This window comes from Ictidomys tridecemlineatus, chromosome 3, assembly GCF_052094955.1.
Source record: "Ictidomys tridecemlineatus isolate mIctTri1 chromosome 3, mIctTri1.hap1, whole genome shotgun sequence".
Taxonomy (NCBI): Eukaryota; Metazoa; Chordata; class Mammalia; order Rodentia; family Sciuridae; genus Ictidomys; species Ictidomys tridecemlineatus.
The window spans coordinates 1,327,989-1,346,917 of NC_135479.1; the positions used below are offsets into that span (position 1 = coordinate 1,327,989).

At 47.2% G+C, this 18,929-nt stretch overlaps 1 protein-coding gene across 2 annotated transcripts in view; it reads left to right on the forward strand.

Moving 5' to 3' along the window:
• The window catches only part of Nploc4 (NPL4 homolog, ubiquitin recognition factor), a 47,927-nt gene that overhangs the window by 14,134 nt on the left and 14,864 nt on the right, over positions 1–18,929 (forward strand). For both annotated transcript variants that reach the window (XM_078041435.1, XM_040268346.2), the window contains 7 exons: positions 353–447; positions 2,472–2,595; positions 3,350–3,529; positions 5,095–5,181; positions 7,953–8,024; positions 8,402–8,528; positions 12,326–12,486. In XM_078041435.1, the coding sequence (XP_077897561.1) occupies positions 353–447; positions 2,472–2,595; positions 3,350–3,529; positions 5,095–5,181; positions 7,953–8,024; positions 8,402–8,528; positions 12,326–12,486 (846 nt within the window). The remainder of the gene's footprint in view (positions 1–352; positions 448–2,471; positions 2,596–3,349; positions 3,530–5,094; positions 5,182–7,952; positions 8,025–8,401; positions 8,529–12,325; positions 12,487–18,929) is intronic.

The following is an 18,929-nucleotide window of genomic DNA, read 5'->3' on the forward strand; positions in this document are numbered from 1 at the left end:
GGCACCACCATGCCTGGTGTATTTAGTGAGTTAACGAAGGTTCATTCTATTTTTAACTTTTGTGGTTTTGGAGAGTAAACCTGGGGCCTTATGCACGTTAGGCAAGTGCTCTACATCTAGGCCATATCCCCACCCCTAGAAGTTCCTTTTAATATTGAAAAGATAACTAGCACATAGAGAAGTTTGGTTCTTACCTAGAACAAGTGAGGACCCAGCTCCTGACCCCCTCCCTGCCCAGTGTGGACCCTGACTGCAGAAGCCTTGCTCCCCCTTCTGCCTCCGTGTGCAGTGGGCCCTTGCCGCCCCTGCCCTGGCTGGTGTGTGACTGGTTGCTTCTCATGTGCTCTGGCAGCCGTTTGACGAGGACTACCTGAACCACCTGGAGCCCCCAGTGAAGCACATGTCCTTCCACGCCTACATCCGGAAGCTGACAGGAGGAGCCGACAAGTAAGTAGCCAGCCTGGCCCCAGCATAATGTTCTTTTCTGTGTCTGTCCAAGTTGTTGCATATAGCCACTGGGTCTGGGGATGAGAAAGCGAAGATCAGGGCAGGGCATGAACCATGGGACTGTTGAATTTTGTTGATTGTACAAGTGGGCATGAAGAGTCTGACCCTCTTCTACATGTCCACTGTTCTCAGAGCGTGGGGCAGACACCTGGCTGGTGGTGGATCCTGCCACCGATCTTGCCATGTGCACAGCAACCTGTGGGTTCGGGTGAGTGGTGGGGGTAGCCTGTTGTGCCTGTGGGTCTGGTCACTGTCTGCTTTTCAGAGAGATGGCCATGCTGTGGTAGTCTTGGCTCACCCACTTCGGCCTGTCAGCCTTTTCATCAGGTCCTGTCTCAGCTTCATTTTCAGAGCTGCAACAGGGACTGATGCGTCAAGGTTGTCTAAGGGCTGTATTCTGGTGCTGCAGGAGTTGTGGTCCACTGGCTTGGCCCGGCGGACAGGTGGGTAGCTGCAGTGGCCAGAAAGGGGTGAACTGAGAGCATTTTGATTTCTTTTAGCCTACATTGGTGCTCATTTGTGCAGCTCCCTCTGTACACTTCTGCACCACAGCGGGGTGCAGTGGACCACAAAGATGGCCTCGTCATTCCTGTCAGTGTGATAACAGGTTGTGTTGGCTGAGCCCAAGTCAGCAACATTTTGTGAAGAATATTCCATTTGCCTGATAGTAGCTTTTTTCTGAAAACCTGCTGACATCCTAAAATGACTTGTTAAAAAGTGTTAGGCCAGGCAATAAAATCCACCACAAATACACTTTGCCTGTCAGTGGGAAAGCTGTGGGCTTCCTCTACTAGGGTTTGGGTGGAGATTTACCGAGATGAGTGGAGCTGCTCAGCCTTTGTCAGTTTGGGTCAAGGAACGCAGCCTCCTTGGGCACGCCTATAGGGCTGCTTAGCTGCTGAGACATCAGGTGTGCTCTTGGCTTGTGATAGGAGAGTGATACGTAACCTGGCAGTGCGTATATTACCTAGCAATTCCGCAAGGTGGATGTATTTCAGAAATTGTGAATGCCAGTTGGGTGTGGTGGCACACACCTGTAATCCCAGCCACTCAGGACGCTGAGGCAGGAGGTCAGCCTGGGAAACAGGGAAACCCTATCTCAAAATAAAACAAAAAAAAGATCTGGGCCTGGGGTTGCGACTCAGTGGTAGAACGCTTGCCTAGCATGTGTGAGGCACTGGGTTTGATTCTTAGCACCGCATATAAATAAATTAAAAAATAAAAAGGTCTGTTGACAACTAAAAAAAAATCTGTGGATGTAGCTCAGTGACAGAGTGCCCCACCCCTGGGTTCAGTCTCCAGTACCACATACACAAAAAAGAACACTAAACATGCAGTTTTTGTAAAAAAGAAAGTATCACACTGTACACTTTAAATACACGTATAACTTTTTGTCAGTTATATCTCGGTAAAGCTGGGGGGAAGAGGTAAAGAAATTTTAGATCATTTGTGAATGGGAAGACAGTCCTGACTTACACAGATTCACCCCGGGTTCAGGGCAGGGTCTAGGACTTCTCACTGACAAACTTCCAAAAGTAGTTTTTTTTTTTTTTTTCCCTTTCCAACTAATAGCAGAGTGAAGGGATCACTGTGCTGTACTCTAATCGTGTTTTTCCTGAGTCAGAAGTTTTTGCAGCTGTATAAAATACTGGGCTGGTTATGTCCCGGCTGCTGCTAAGCTGATGGAGCTGCCCTGAGTGGCACAGGTTAAATCGACAGCCGCTTGGCCATTATTGAAAACCTCATGGTTGTTAGGGTAGCTTCTCTACAGGAAGAGAGCTTTGTGTCCCAGTGCAGGACAAGCTGGGCTTAGGCAACTTGCACTGGAGTTTTGACGGCTCGTTCTTCTGCATGCTTGGCCCCGGGGAGTGCTGTTCAGCAGGTGTGAGGAAGCTGGCTCCCATGCCCTTCCTGTCTCTGCCAGCCGTCACCACCATCAGTTTAACTCAGTTGCTGTCCCTCAGGGGGAAGTTTGTTGCCCTGGAGAACATCAGCTGCAAGATCAAGTCCGGGTGTGAGGGACACCTCCCATGGCCCAACGGCATCTGTACCAAGTGCCAGCCCAGTGCCATCACGCTGAACAGACAGGTGAGATGGCTTGTCCCGAGCTTGATTTTTGTGGCTGTGATGTGGACGTCCCCTGGGAGAGAGTCTTCCATTGGCAGATCCTCAGGCATTGCTGACTCGTCCTTCAGCCTTCTCGTGGGGGTCCTGAGCTGAGGATGTCATCTGTAGAACTTCTAGCTTGTGGCCTTGGTGCAGGAGCTTCATTCTGTTTTGTGGGCTCCTGTATTCGTGGAATGTTTTGGAAATTTTGTTAAATGCTTAGTGACTTTGCCTCTTAAGAACCTGTTCTGTGGAGGTGTGGGGGCTGGTGAGAGAGCTTCCTGAGACCGCATAGGGAACCTTTGCAGGTTCTGGGGCGAACCTGGCTCAGGAGTGCCGTATTGGCCATGTAGCTCAGCACAGTGTCCTGAGAGTGGCCCGTGCATCTGTCCCTACCACTTCTGCCCACGTCTAGCCCCTCACAGAGGGCCATGTCTCCTGACTCTGGAAACCAACCTCCTTTCCTCCTCTCCAAAACCATTTTTTACTTTTTGTCCTAGAGATTGTTAAAACCTCCTTTTTTAGGTGAAATCTCAGTGAGATTAATTTAAATTTATTGACTGGTAGTGTGCCCCCTACCCTTACCCTGGGAAGATCAGGTTCTTAGAACTTGGGTTTTGTTTTTTGTTGGTTTATCTTTTAAAGAACTATGTTAAAAAAATATTTTGGGATGGTTTGATTTAGAAAAGCAGGTTTTGGTGGACTGTTTTAATTTCGCCCCATGTTAACTCTACAGAAATACAGGCATGTGGACAATATCATGTTTGAGAATCATACCGTTGCTGACCGCTTTCTTGACTTCTGGAGGAAGACGGGGAACCAGCACTTTGGGTACTTGTATGGACGGTACACGGAGCACAAGGATATTCCCCTGGGCATCAGGGCTGAGGTGGCTGCAATTTATGAACCTCCTCAGGTACAGTGTGCAGGGTCTCAGTCCCTGAGGGCCATGGGCTTATGTCTGAGTGCTGTGCGGATGACACTTTGCAGAGGTGGCGACTTTCCCCATGTGCCTTGTTACTGGTACGCCCTGCCTCTTCACATGCACGCATGCTTGCTTCACTTTCTGAGTTACTGGAGAGAGAGACTACACCCCAGGTACCTTTCGGCCATGGGTGCTCTCTGATGCAGTGAGTCGGTAGCAACTGAAGCAGGTGGAAGCAATCACAGGCTTGACCTGCAACGCGTTGCAGGTGTGCATTTGCTGTAGCTCTTCTATCTTGTTCTGTTTCACCCCTGTTCAGGTGGCCATCCTCTGAGTGATAGGCCAGTTTCAGAGTGACCAAAATAACTGAAAACTTACCATCAAGATAGGGCTACAAAAGGTTTGAGATTTTATTAAACAAAATTTGCAGGGCTGGGAGGTTGGGGCTCAGTGGCAGAGCGCTTGCCTAGCATGCATGAGGCACTGGGTTCAATCCTCAGCACCATATAAAAATAAAATAAAGGTATTGTGCCCACCTGTAACAATAACAACAACAAAATGTTAAAAAACAAACAACAAAAGTTGGAAATAAAACAAAACCATTTGCACAGTTACAAAGTCAGCTTTACAGAATGGTATATTCCCCTTTACCTGGTTCTCTGCCTCCTTTTGGTCTGACTTCTAAAGTTTGACCTTTTTTTTTTTCCCCGTTGTACTGGGCGTTGAACCCCTAGGTGCTCTACCACTGAGCTGCATCTCTAACCTATTTTCTTCTTAGACAGAGCCTCGCTAGGTTGTTCAGGCAACTTGCCACTGTCCATCTTACCATTGTCCTGCCTCAACCTCCTGAGTCTGTGACTATAGACATATGTACCCTTCACCCGGCTGAATTTGACTTTTTCATGTAAGCAGGTGCACAGGTATGCAGGCTTGTGCTGTGCCCCTTGATTTCTCTGTGTGCCCCGTCTGCTGCCTGCTGTTTTCACCTCTCTCCTTGTCAGCCTACCTTCTGAGCCTCCTAACCCAGGGCAGATGCCTGGCAGTCATTGCTGGGATGCATGTTTCAAGGTCTGCAAATGGGACCTGGAACTGCAGAGAGTGTATTTCCTGTGGTGTGTGTCTGCTGTGCTGTGGTCCAGACTGACCCTTTGACTTGGGGTCATCCCCGGCATGCTTGCGTGTCCCTGTGCTGATCCAGGGGTGAATGCATCTTATAGCTGCAGTCTTGTCTGTCAGCAGAACCTATCTCTGGCAGAGCTGCTTATGAGACAATAACTTTATTCTCCAGTGAAGGGATCTCTCAGACAGCATGGACAGCTTTCCTGTATCCTGAACACACCTGATTCAGGACTTGGTGGCACTCCCAGCATTCAGGCCACACCAGGATTCAGCACATCACAGCCTCAGGACAGAAGGGGAATGGGTTTTGTTCTTCAGTGCTATACATCTCCAGGGAGGAGACAAGCATGCCTGTGACCTCAAAGGTGGACACGAATGGGGGTGCTGCTCTTTCAGCCTGTCCTCTGACTCCATCTTCTCCTTGTGATTCCCAATAGATTGGCACACAGAACAGCCTGGAGCTCCTTGAGGACCCGAAAGCTGAGGTGGTTGATGAGATTGCTGCCAAATTGGGCCTAAGGAAGGTACCTTCTGTCAACCAGGTGGCCTTTGGGGGAGCCTATGCCCTCTGCTGGGGAATCTAGGTGGGTGGGGTGGCCAGGCCAGATCTGGGATGCACTGTCCTCACCTGTACAAGATCAGGTGCAGGCTTGACCCATTTGGAAGCTTGCTTGTGTTCCTTGGATGCTGATAGCTTTTGTGATCATCTCACTTAGAGTGAAGTAGGGACATTCCCTTGTGCCTAAAAGTGTGACCGCAGCACAGAAGCCATCTTCAGCTCTGTCAGCCACACTGCCTGGGGGCCACTGCTTGGGAGCTGCATAGCTGTACTGCGTGTGCCTCTGAGGGGTGCCTGCCCCTCTTGGTGTGGCTGTCCTTGTCCTTGCACTTTTTGTCCATTAGCCTGTGATTCCTGCACCTGATTCTGGAGTCTACTTATTTTCCAGGACAATTAGAGGGCAGGAGGGGACTTTTCTTCCAGAGTCTGTTGATTTGGTTTGGCTTACACTCCTGATAAAGTTCCCAGGAAAGTGGGGTTTACAGACACACTGGGCAGTGCATTTGAGGTCATCTTGGAAGTTCAGTCTTAGTAGCCATGTCAGGGTTATGCTTTATCCCTAGTCAGTTTGGACAGTGAGAAATAATCTGGATTATTTTATCGTTCTACAGATACGTGGGAAGTCTGGAAATGTAATTTAAAGCCTAGGAAAATTACAAGGTTACAGGGCACTTAGGTCCTACAGCTTCCAATGGGAGACAGTTTCTTTCTTTTTTTTTTTTTTTAATATTTATTTTTTAGTTGTATTTGGACGCAATACCTTAATTTTATTTATTTTTATGTGGTGCTGAGGATCGAACCCAGGGCCCTGCATGTGCTATACACACGCTGTACCACTGAGCCACAACCCCAGCCCAGGAGACAGTTTCTTAATGTAGTGTTAGGGTCTGGTTCAAATTCTGGAAATTTCTTTTATTCAGAAGAGAAACTGGCCCAGTGAGTTGACCTGTGTTTGTCGTAATCTGTTGTTCATAACATCATGATAAGAGAAAATGTCAGGGGCTAAGGTTGTGGCTCAGAAATAGAGCGGTCACCTACCATGTGTGAGGCACTGAGTTCAATCCCCAGCATCACATAAAAATAAAAAAAATAAAGATATTGTGTCCACCTGTAACTAAAAAATAATTAAAAAAGGGGGAAATGTCAAAAGTTAAGTGTGTTTCTCAAAACACACTTGCTCTTACTAACTTTAGCGTAATTTCAGCTGCTTTATGTACTGCCTGGTCACCCTCTACATCTCCATTGCTTTTTTTTGCTTTGGAGCAAAAGCAATGAAGACATAACTGAACTTTTCATTGTTATTCCTTGGGGTATTTTGGGGCATTCTGATGATGGTGACAGTCCCTGGTGCACCCAATGGCCATGCTGAGGAAGGTGGCAGGCACCTCTCACTTGTCCCAGGGGTAGAGGCAGATACTGTGCCTGGCCTCTGGCACTGCTCAGACAGCCTCTCTTAGGCTTGCAACTCAGGAGGCTAGGTGTTATTGCTGTAGGACATGTGGAAACTGTACCCTCCCCAAACTCTGGGATTGACCTTTTGGGGTCCCTGGTGGCCGATTTTCAGATGCTGGGCCTGTCCTAGATCTTGGGCACAGGAGTGCAGTCCCCTTTGTGGTGCCCTCTAGTTCTTTTTTTTTTTTTTTTTTTTTTTTTTTAGAGAGAGAGAGAGAATTTTTTTAATGTTTATTTTTTAGTTTTCGGCGAACACAGCATCTTTGTTTGTATGTGGTGCTGAGGATCGAACCCAGGCTGCACGCATGCCAGGCGAGCGCGCTACCACATGAGCCACATCCCCAGCCCCTGCTCTCTAGTTCTTTACAGAGTGTCCTTGTCCTTTTCCCCTTACAGAGGAGTCTAGCCCCAGAAGCTGCACAGTGCTTCTCCTTGTCTGTCTGCTTTGGAGCATGAACTGTTTTACCCCACCCTGTTGGTCTCCTTCATACTGGGTTCTTGCACAGTGCTGGGCACAGTTGGTGCTGAGCATAATCCTCCACCCCACCCTGCCCTTTTTTCTTTTTTCTTTTTTTTTGTAGTGCTGGGGATCAAATTCAGGGCATGTGCTCACTACACCACTGAGTTATGCCCCTCAGCCCAGCAGAACCTTTTTTTTTTTTTTTTAATTTTCTTTTTTAATTTTTTTTTTTTAGAAAGAGTGAGAGAGAGGGAGAGATAGAGAGATTTTTTTTTTAAAAGAGAGAGTGAGAGAGAGAGAGAGAATTTTTAATATTTATTTTTTAGTTCTCGGCAGAACACAACATCTTTGTTGGTATGTGGTGCTGAGGATTGAACCCGGGCCGCACGCATGGCAGGCGAGCGCGCTACCGCTTGAGCCACATCCCCAGCCCCCCTTTTTTTTAAAAATATTTTTTTTAGTTATAGTTGTTAATGGACCTTTATTTTGTTTATTTATTTTCATGTGTTGCTAAGGATTGAACCCAGTGCCTCACATGTGCTGGGCAAGCGTTCTACCACTGAGCCCCAACTCTAGTCCCCCAGCAGAACTTTTTTAACACATAAAGAATTGAAGTCTTCATTTGCCCAACCAGTTTCTGCTAAGTGGGTTGTGGAAGCTGTGGTGTGGCCTTGGTAGCTTGGTTGGGGAGCCCTTTACAGAGTTGGCCCCGGGTGAGGGAAGTAAGGCTCCTGACCGGAGACCTCTTGTGTTTGTTGGGCGGGGCCAGGAGTCTTCTTTGTCTGTGACGTAGACCTTCTGAGACACTTTGCTGTTTTGTTAAGGTTGGCTGGATATTCACAGACCTCGTCTCAGAAGATACCCGAAAGGGTACAGTCCGATACAGTCGGAATAAGGTGAGGAGACTGGGATGTTGGCTAGCCTCACCGACCTGTACAGGCAGTGCTGACTCACGTTTCGGGGTCTCTGAACAGCGCCTGTGAGCTTCTAAGTCAAGCAGTTTTCAAGATAACCTTGATAAGTCAAGGCCAGGTCTGTGGGCTCTGCCTGTAGAGCCAAACCCACTCCCTGTGCAGACCTCTCTGGGTGGGTCCTAGTGCTTCAGGCTTTTCTGGTAGTTTTGAAGGAGCCACAGTGGCCAGAAATCATGGGGGTGTGTTGTTGTGGTTTTGGAGATGCTTAGTTTTTGGCATCTGTTATTCTCTAAAGAAGAGACGATCCCTTTTGACGTGAAGCTGTAAGGTCTGCTTACATGCTGCTCCTCTCATTTTAGGACACTTACTTCCTGAGCTCAGAAGAGTGCATCACTGCAGGAGACTTCCAGAATAAACACCCCAACGCCTGCCGGCTGTCTCCTGATGGGCACTTCGGGTCCAAGTTTGTGACTGCAGTGGCCACAGGTGTGAATGGGACAGAGTAATGTTGTCAGTGCTACTGCCCTGGTAATGCATTTTGACCTTCTCTCCAGCTGCTTTTTATCCCTAACTTAGTTGTCACAGGGTTCTGAATAGACCTGAGGGGCATAGATTCCTCCTGTTGTTTCATGGTAACAATTCCGAACTAGCAGCAGCATCTGCAGAACTGACAAAGCCCTGGAACCTCAGCACAGCTTTCCTCCTGTCCAGTGCTCTCCTTACAAGTCCAGGTTTACTTTTGTTTGTTTTTGCAATGCTGGGGGTGACCCCAGACCTTGCATGTGCTAGGCAAGTGCTCTGCCACTGTGCTATATCACCAGACACTTTTATTTCATTTCAAGATAGGGTCTCACAGTTTCCAGGCCCAGCCTTGTGAGTCACTGGTGTTACTGGCGTGCACTACTGTGCCTTGCTTTTGGTCTGAGTTAAGCCTACTGTTGATCCTGTGAAGACCTGCTCTCTGCCCTCAAAGAGGTGTGATAATCCAGTTTTTTTTAGTAACTACCCTTTTCCTGGTTCTATAGAAGCACCCCCATGTCAGACACCCAGCCTGTATGACATGTAGGGAAGGAACTAGTCCGGTTTCCATTACCATGGACCTTTGGTAGGAAGATTGCGCACTGTCAGAATTTTGTTGTTTTGCATCACTGGGTGGAGCACTGAGTTTCGCACATGGTAGGCAAGTGCTTCATGGCTGACCTGAACCTCATCTTATCACTGACAGAATTTTTAAGCTTTGCTATATGTAATGCCACATTATGTGGGGCACTGTGATGCATGCCCGTGAATCAGCAATTTGGGAATTTGAGGCAGGCTGGGAGATTGCAAGTTTGAGGCCAGCTTCAGGAACTTACTGAGACTCTCTCTCAAAATAAAAAATAAAAAAGGCTGGGGATGTGGCTCAGTGGTTAAGTACCTATGGACTCAATTCCCAGAACACACACAGAAAAGTCCCACACCTGCATTTTTTTATAAATTTTTGCTGTGGTCAAGTGCTGAAGGGAAGGATTGAGATTTTTGGCTGGGATTGAAGGAGACGGAAGGCCCACAGGGAGTCCTTTCTCATGGCAGGGGCTCTGGTAACTGCTGAGCAGAAAGTGGAGTGTGGCCAGATTTTTTTTTTTTTTTTTTTGATACTAGGCATTGCGCTCAGGGGTGCTTAACCACTGAGCCATATCCCCAGCCCTTTAATGTATTTTTTTAAAAAATATTTATTTTTTTGTTTTAGTTGGATATAGTACCTTTTATTTATTTTTATGTGGTGATGAGGATCGAATCCGGGACCTTGCATGTGCTAGGTGAGCACTCTACTGCTGAGCCACAACCCCAGCCCCTAATGTATTTTATTTAGAGACAGGGTCTCACTGAGTTGCTGAGACTGGCTTTGGACTCGCAATCCTGCCTCAGTCTCCTGAGCCCCTGAGATTACAGGTGTGCACCACTGCGCCCAGCAGCAACTGGTAATTTTCTTAAAATTATGGGGTCTGCCACCTTCAATTATAGAGGGACACCTCTTGTTTGGAGTTTGGAAACCATGACATTTTTGCTTTAGGAGTTGGCACTTACAGAAAGTACTGGAACCATGAGGCAGTGACCATATCAGTTACAGTGAACTCCACAGGCAGCATCCTTTTGCATCTGGGTGTTGCATCATCCCTTTGGGGCACTCCAGAGGGGTGTGGCTGTCTGTGGCACTGCAGATCTTCTCCTAAAGTGTGCTCCTTACCTTACTTTGGGGTCTCTTGGCCAGAGGGCAAGTGGGGACCCTGTGGAGCTGCTGGAAAATGCACCCTTGCTAGACAGCTGGGCGAGAGCCTCCCAGAAGCTGAGCCCCTGTGGCGCAGGGCTGGTGTTTCTGCAGCTGGAGCCCAGGCCCCCTTGACTCTGCCTGCTCTTCCTCCCCTTCCTTCAGTTGTACACAGCCTCTGGTGGACTGGCAGTGTGCTCAGTGAACCCCCAGGAGTATGTGGAAAGTGCCTAATTGGAGCCCAAATCTGAGTTTCAAACTGAGTTCATCATTTAGCATATACTTGGCTCCTGGGCTGTGAAGATTATGGACTCAGTTTCAGAAAGCAAAAATGCACCTGAAGTTCAAGAGCAGCTCATGTCCTTCTACCTCTGCCCCTTTTCTGGCCCTATGGTCCGTCCTGCCCGGGATGCAGGCAAGGATAGCCAGCCTCCTGACCTGCAGACATGGAGGGACATGCACTTGGTGCTGCTCTGTGGGGAAGGGGTGGTTTGTCGTCCTTTCTGGGAAATGGCCTTTGGATGCCACTCATGGACTGATGCTGCTTTTTAAATAGGCATTTGAGTTTTACAAATTCAGCTTTCCATTCTCATTCTCAAAAGGACAGGTTTTTGTTTTTTTTTTTTCCTTTAATGACCTACCACATGGTAACGATTGTAAAAAACAATGTGGGTCCACAGTAGCGCATAAGGTGGCTCCTCAACACTCCTCATCCCTCGCCTCTATGCTTCCTGAACCAGTGCTTTGTCTTTGTACAACCAGACACACTATACAGCTGAGCCTGTGTGCTGCTGAGATGTTAGGGAATGAGAGAAAGTTCTAGATTCAGTGGGGCCTTTGGAAACTCAGCATTTCACTACCAGATCTGGTTGGCCTGCTGGGTGTGAAGGTGAACAGATAGCAGCCTGCCTTGTCTGCTTGCTGGGGGCTGGCTCTGCCCGTGCCTTCCACCTTTTCCAATTGCCTGGTCATCAGGTCTGGTTTCTGATACATGTTTGAAAGCTAGATGGACTGAATTTCTGTTCTCTCATCAGTAAATTACTCTTCTTTGTTAAATTGAAATAGAAATACTGAGAGATTTGTATTCTCCAGAATTTTTTTTTAAGAGAGAGAGAGAGAGAATATGAATTTTAATATTTATTTTTTTAGTTTTTGGCAGACACAACTTCTTTCTTTGTATGTGGTGCTGAGGATCAAACCTAGGCCGCACGCATGCCAGGCGAGCACGCTACCTCATGAGCCACATCCCCAGCCCCATAGCCCTGATTCTTGGAGCACATCTGGTGGCAGAGGTCTGCCCCAGGCCCAGCTCTTCATTGCCTTGCCCACCCCCGGACATTAAAGATCTGGGTTAGCTGGCTGGGTTCTTTCTTCTTACCGGCTGTTTGTGCTCCATGTTTCTAACTTTAAGGTTCTGTGGAGTAGAGCTAGGGAGGGAGGGAGGGAAAGAGGGAAACATTGGAGGGTAGTGCAGGGGCCATGAGTGTAGGGGCCATATGTCCACCATGCCTCCTTACATGAAAGGCAGTGCTTAGGACATTAACCTTGTGTTGCCGTGCAGGTCTCTGTAAGGCAGAGACTGCTGCATGTGCAGCGTGGGTGCAGGGTTGCTCTGAAGGCCGGTTCTGTATTGTTCCTACACCTGGTACCCTGCCCACCCCAGGTGAGTTCACCTCCTGCCCAGTCCCTTCATTCCGGCACTGAAGCATGTGGAATGCAGAGCTATGTTCATTAATCCCACTGTTGATAAAAAACCAAGAGCCTGTGTGCTTGATAACACTAAGTACAACTTTGGGGGTGGCTATTGGGGATCATTAACGTTCAGTGCCTGTATTTCTGACGAACTGACAGGTGTGGTAGTGCCTGTGAGGCTGGGCAGCTGTGGAGGAATGTGCTGAGTCTGGTGCGTCAGCCACTGCCAAGTTTCCTGGAACAGACTCCCCAGCATCTGCTTCCTCTGGGTCGGCAGAGAGCAGGCATGGACTAATTCTGTATCTCCTTTAGAAGATTCTCTTTGAAGCTCTGTCTCTTGCAGGTGGTCCCGACAACCAGGTCCACTTTGAGGGGTATCAGGTATCCAATCAGTGCATGGCCCTAGTCCGCGATGAATGTCTGCTGCCGTGCAAGGATGCCCCTGAGCTCGGCTACGCCAAGGAGTCCAGTAGTGAGCAGTACGTGCCTGATGTTTTCTATAAGGTAAGATGCAGTAGTACAAAAGGAATTTGTGCACACAGGGCTCTGAGCCTGCCTGGACTCTGCTCATCTTGTAGCCTTCTGATGGTATCCGTCACTGGTCAGCCGTGATGGCCTGGAGTTCCACTTGTGGATTGAGGCTTCTGTTGCGTTTTTGGGGGTTGTTTTTAGTTACTCAGGCTTGGTGAGGCATTTAATTTGGAGTGGAACCACACAACACCAAACCAGACTATGGCAGCTGGGGTGTCAGTGTCTAGCCATGAGAAGGTGGTGAAAGAAGCTTTGGGTCTCTTTCTGCCCTCTGGAGACTTCCATCATGTGTACCTTGGCTACTTCAAATCCCACAGTGCATGCTGGTCATCTTCTTTCAGTCTCTTTTCTCTGATTCATTTTGGACAGTTGGTGTTGTTTTCAGATTCATGGATCTCTACTTTTGCAACGTCTGATCTGCTGTTGCCATCTAGGTTGTCTCAGGCAGGGTGGTTTCCCTTGACTGTCTCTCTCTCTCTTTTTTTGGTACTAGGATTGAACCCAGGGATGCTTCACCACTGAGCCACAACCCCAGCCCACCCGCAGCCCTTTTGATAATTTATGTTGAGACAGGGACTCAATGAGTTGCTTAGGGCCTCGCTAAGTTGTTGAGGCTGTCCTTGAACTAGCCATCCTCCTGCCTCAGGCTCCTGAGCTGCTGGGATTGCAGGTATGCGCCATAGTGCCTGGCTTCCCTTGCTGTTTTTGATGTTTCCCTATTACCACCTCCTCTGAACACACAGATGTCATTGTGACGACTGTTCCGGCATCCTCATCTACCACTGCTGTTGCCTGTCACTTTGGAGCAGCTCCCCTGCCCTTTCTCCTAGGCAGTTGCCGCTCTCAGGCTTGCCGCAGCTCTCCGTGTTCAGTCTCTGGTTGTGTGCTCTGTGGGCCACTCTGCCCTCTTTGTGGGGGTATTCATTGTCCTTATGTATGAAGGAGCCAGAGATTCCAGGGCCTCTTCCTGCAGCTGGGGCTCTGCTCTGCACTGTGGAGAAGTAGGTGGTAGCTGTCATCTCCATTCCCATGACAGGTGGCTGACTCAGTCTGACTTGACTGTTTGTTTTTTGGTTAAAGCCACCAATTTTTTTTTTTTATTGGTGCTTCATAGTTATGGCAAAATGAACCCCAACATTTTTTATAATTATACCAGTATGGAATGTAATCTGCTCTAATCCAGTCCCCTAGTGCTTCCCCTTCCCTCCCTCCTCCCTCTCCTGTTCTCTTACCTCCATTCTACTTGTCTGTCTTCTTTATGTTTACAGTTTTTCTTTAAATCAGTGCGGTACAGATATGCATAAAGGTGAAATTCATTGTGGTGTGTTCAGATACACACACAGGATGGTTTGGTTGATTGCATTCCTTCCTTTTCCCATTCCTCCTTTCTCCTCCTCATTCCCCTTTCTGTACTCCATGTATTTCTTCTTTTTTCTCATGGGATGCCCCTGCCTTTCCCCCTTATTTTGGAATAGCTTCTGCTTATGAGAGAAAGTCTTGGATCCTTCACTCTGTATCTGGCTCAGTTCACTTAGCATGATGCTCTCTAGAGACTTGGTTTTGGTGAGGCCCACTTTCCCTGCCATCAGAAGTGGGGCCCTAAGGTTTCCACTTAGAGGCATACAGGTTCTCAGGTGACTTGTAAGGTGCCAGCCCACCTTAAGGCTTTATCTCCTTGGCCTGAAGAGGCTGTTGGACGTGCAGTCTGTCCTTTAGAAGCCTGAGGTTTGTCTGGGTGCAGAGGTGCACACCTGTAATTCAAGTGGCTCAGGAGGCAGGAGGATTGCAAGTTCAAAGCAAGCCTCAGCAATTTAGTGAGGTCCTAAGCAACTTAGTGAGACCCTGTCTCAAAAATAAAGAAATAAAGAATTGAAAAAAAAAAAACCAAAAACTGTTAAGAATGTAGTTCAATGGCTAAATACCCCTGTTCAATCCCTGGTACCAAAAAAAGAAAAAGTGAAAGTTTGGGTTTGGCTCCTGCTTCATGAAGCCAAAATGGTGAGCATCCTGCCCTATGCACCCTAAGATTTTGCTGACATCTTAGAGAATGGCGGCATGATTGAAAACCCTGTGTCTTTGACCTTTTCACAATAGCCCTATGCAGCAGCCACAATGTCTGCATTTCCTGAGGTGGCCGCCGCCAAGAGTGGGGAGAGGGCTTCTGTCTCATTGCCATCGGCCCCTCCTGGTGGTGGTTCCTCATCTGCAGTGTCTCCACGCAGGCTCTGAGCGGGCTGTGGCCTTGAGGAACCCTGCTCACAAGGAAAGCCCCTTCAGTGCCTCTCTAGTTCCTAGCCGTGTCTGAGGTCCCTTCTGTTGAAGGAAAATCCCTCTGTGAGCATGCTCTCCTCTCTGCCATTAGTCATTTCCACAAGTCACACGGGCGGGGTTCCAGACCCTGTTTGTCGCCCAGTTCTCCTAACCCAGCTCCAGTGCCATGCTGTCTCATCATCAGTGACTCTGGCTGTTTTGCATACCCGGCTCCCTGCTTCCCCCCTCTGCTACTCCAGGGGCTTGATTCTCCTCACCCCAGTGTTTCAGAGCCAGCCTTCCAGGTTGCTCCAGAGGGGACGTCCTCCTCCAAGCCTCGCTGGGCCTCCCAGGGCCTTCTCTGCCTCCAACCCTCTCAGATGTTGCACTGGTGTTCTCCAGTGTCTCCAAGGCTTCAGGGTCTCTCTGAGGAGGCTTTGATCCTTGTCGTTCCGGATCCTTCCCAGGTGGTGGGAGGCAGGCAGCTTTGCTTTGCAGCTTTGCCTTTGGTGGTGCAGCCCTGGGTTTCTGTGCGTGCAGCCATGCCATTCATGTGCTGAAGCCTTGTTTCTCCCTTTCTCTTCTCTTTGGCTTATCTGCTCCCTGTGATTCCCCACACAGTGTCAACAGCAGTTGCTGCCAGCTTTTTATCTTAAAGACTACTTTTTTTTTTATGCGGTGTTGAGGATCGAACCCAGCGCCCATGTATGCCAGGTGAGCGCATTACCGCTTGAGCCACATCCCCAGCCCCAAAGAACTACTTTTTAGGGTTTTGTCTTTTAACTGAGTTTGCTCTGGGACTATTTTTTTTTTTTTTTTTTTTTAGTTTTAGGTGGTCACAATATCTTTATTTTATTTTTTAAGTGGTGCTGAGAATCAAACCCAGTTCTTCACGCATGCTAGGCGAGCGCACTGCAACTTGAGCCTGGGGCTGTTTTTTTTAATACATTTTGGAAATCTGCTCCCCCACCCCCAGTATTGGGAATTGAACCCAGTGCTTTACCACTGAGCTGCATCTCTAGTCTTTCTATATTTTATTTTGAAACAGGGTCTCACTAAATTCTTGAGGCTGACCTCAAACTTGCAATCCTCCTGCCTCAGCTTCCTGAGAAGCTAGGCAAATGCAGTCCTCCTGAGTCACACCAGCCCTCATTGTGCATTTCTTGCACTTAAGAATTGAGCTCTCTGGGCTGGGGATGTGGCTCAAGCGGTAGTGCGCTCGCCTGGCATGTGTGCGGCCCGGGTTCGATCCTCAGCACCACATACAAACAAAGATGTTGTGTTCGCTGAAAACTAAAAAATAAATATTAAAATTCTCTCTCTCTCTTCTCTCTGTCTCTCTTTAAGAAAAAAAAGAATTGAGCTCTCTTTGTCTTGAAATGTGGTATTCTCTTAGTCACCCTGCTGCTTTCATAGAGTGCTTATCTGCCCACTCGTGAGAGCAGACAAAAAGGGAATTCCAAATTTTTTATAGTCCTTTAGGGTTTGGAACACTCATTCATCAGGGAACATCAGTCTGAGCAATGAGAATTATGAATTATAAAAGTAGACATTTTTAGAGCACACTATACGGATACGGCCACATCAATGATTATAGCAGCACAATTCACAATAGCTAGACTGTGGAACCAACCTAGATGCCCTTCAATAGATGAGTGGATAAAAAAATTGTGGCAGCTATACACAATGGAGTATTATGCAGCACTAAGAAACGACAAAATCATAGAATTTGCAGGGAAATGGATGGCATTAGAGCAGATTATGCTAAGTGAAGCTAGCCAAGCCCTAAAAAACAAATGTCAAATGTCTTCTTTGATATAAAGAGAGCCACTAAGAATAGAACAGGAAGGAAGAGCATGAGGAAAAGACCAACAGTAAACTAAGACGAATGGGGGGAGAGAAAGGAAGAGAGAAGGGAAAACATATGGAAATGGTAGGAGACCTTCAGTGATACACAAAATAATAAGAGGTTATGAGGGGCAAGGGGGTGGGGGGAAAAAAAGGGGAGAGAATTGAACAACAGCAGAGGAGGTAGAGAGGGATGTTGGGAGGGGAGGGGAGGGGAGGGGGGATAGTAGGGGATAGGAAAGGTAGCAGAATACAACAGTCACTAATATGCCATTATGTAAAAATGTGAGTATGTAACAGAAGTGAGTCTGTATTATGTATTTGGGGAGTTCAAAACCCAATTGAGTTGAATGTATGAAAGATGATATGTCTTGAGCTCTGTAATGTTTTGAACAACCAATAAAAAAAAAAAAAAAAATTTGAAAAAAAAAAAAAAAGTAGACATTTTTAAGTAAGTCTTCTAGTCCTCCTGTGGACTTTGCAGTTGGCTTTAAAATGTGTGTTGTAAGCGAGACCTGCACCAACTGGATATAGCTGAACATTTAGTAACAAGAGGACATTGGTGCATAGTGCATGCGTGGCAGAGTCCTGTGCGGCACTGGAGGCCTGAGATGTGGCTGCAACTCCTGGTGTGAGTTAAAATGAACTGGTAGAGTATAATCCCATTTTACCTTTTTTTTTTTTTTTTTTTAAAGAGAGAGAGAGAGAATTTGAGCAGGCTGAGGTTCTGTGTGGCCACCACCTCAGGGAGCAGGAGCCTTTACTTCTTTTTTTTTTTTTTATTTTTTTTATTTTTTTGAGAGAGAGAATTTTTTTTATTTATTTTTTAGTTTTTGGCGGACACAACATCTTTGTATGTGGTGCTGAGGATCGAACCCGGGCCACACACATGCCAGGCGAGCACGTTACCGCTTGAGCCACATCCCCAGCCCCAACCTTTTTTTTTTTTTTTTCTTTTTTGCAGTGCCGGGAATGGTGGTACCCAGGGCCTCTTGCATGCTAAGCAAATGGTTTACTGCTGAGCTACACACCAGCCTCCAGTTTTCCTTGTTTTGGAAGATGTGTGGGGATTTATATATGTGTGCACACACTTTTCTACATGGTGTCACACCAGGTGGAAGTAGGGGTATTTGTGTGCACCTCTGCCCTCTGTCCTCTGCAGCCACTGAAACAGGAAGAGGAGAGGTGGGACACAGAGCTGATGCTGAAGGAGGACTTTGAAGGCCTAGGGGTGCAGCACCCCATGTGTGCTCTTTGAAAATAGGTGTGCACGAGGCTGTAAGTAGACATGGCTTTCCATGAGGACTGAGGGCTGCTGACACTCAGCTCTGACACTCAGGCTGCGGCTTCCCTGTGTTCCATTCTTCCTTTCCTCCCCATGGGAGTTCTTGTCATTGGAAACTGGCTGCACACATTCATTATGGACACTTGTTCCTCTGCAGAAAAGTAGAACATATTTTTAGCACAGTCTCTCATTTCTTTTTGTGTCCTTAAATTAAGAAGAAAAAGAAAAAAATTGTAGTTCTGCAGGATAAATGAATACATTTATTAGTAAATTCAGAATGCATTTAATTAGTGGAGTATTGATGGCTACTTGAATTATTTCTGGTTATTGTTACTAAGTGGCCAGTCTCACCCTGATGCACATGTCCTCAAAGCAGAATTCCTGGGTACTAGGCTTCTTGAGTTTTTATTTTTGTATTTTTGTTTTGTTTTTGCAGTACTGAGGATTGAACCCGGCGTCACCCAACCCTGAACTATATTCACAGTTATTTTTATTTATTTATTTATTTATTTTTTAATATTTATTTTTTAGTTTTAGGTGGACACAACATCTTTATTATATTTTTATGTGGTGCTGAGAATCGAACCCCATGCCTCTCGCATGCTAGGCAAACGCGCTACCACTTGAGCCACATCCTCAGCCCTTCTGTTGTTTTTTTTTTTTTAATATTTTCTTAGTTGTAGATGGCCACAATATCTTTATTTATTTATTTTTTATGTGGTGCTGGATAGAACCCATTGCCTCACACCTGCGAGGCAGGCGCTCTACCATTGAGCCTCAGCCCCAGCCCTTCATTTTCTATCTTGAGGCAGTCTCAAATAAGTCACTGAGGCTGGCCTTGAACTTGAAGTCCTCCTGGTTCAGCTTTCTGAGTAGTTGGGATTACAGGTGTGCACCACTGTGCCTGCCTAGAGGTTTCTGAGTTTTGACAGATGTTCTGCCTTGCCTTTGAAAAAGTCATACTGGGACTGGGGATTTAGCTCAGTGGTAGAGTGACTACCTCGCATGTGTGAGGCACTGGGTTCGTTCCTCT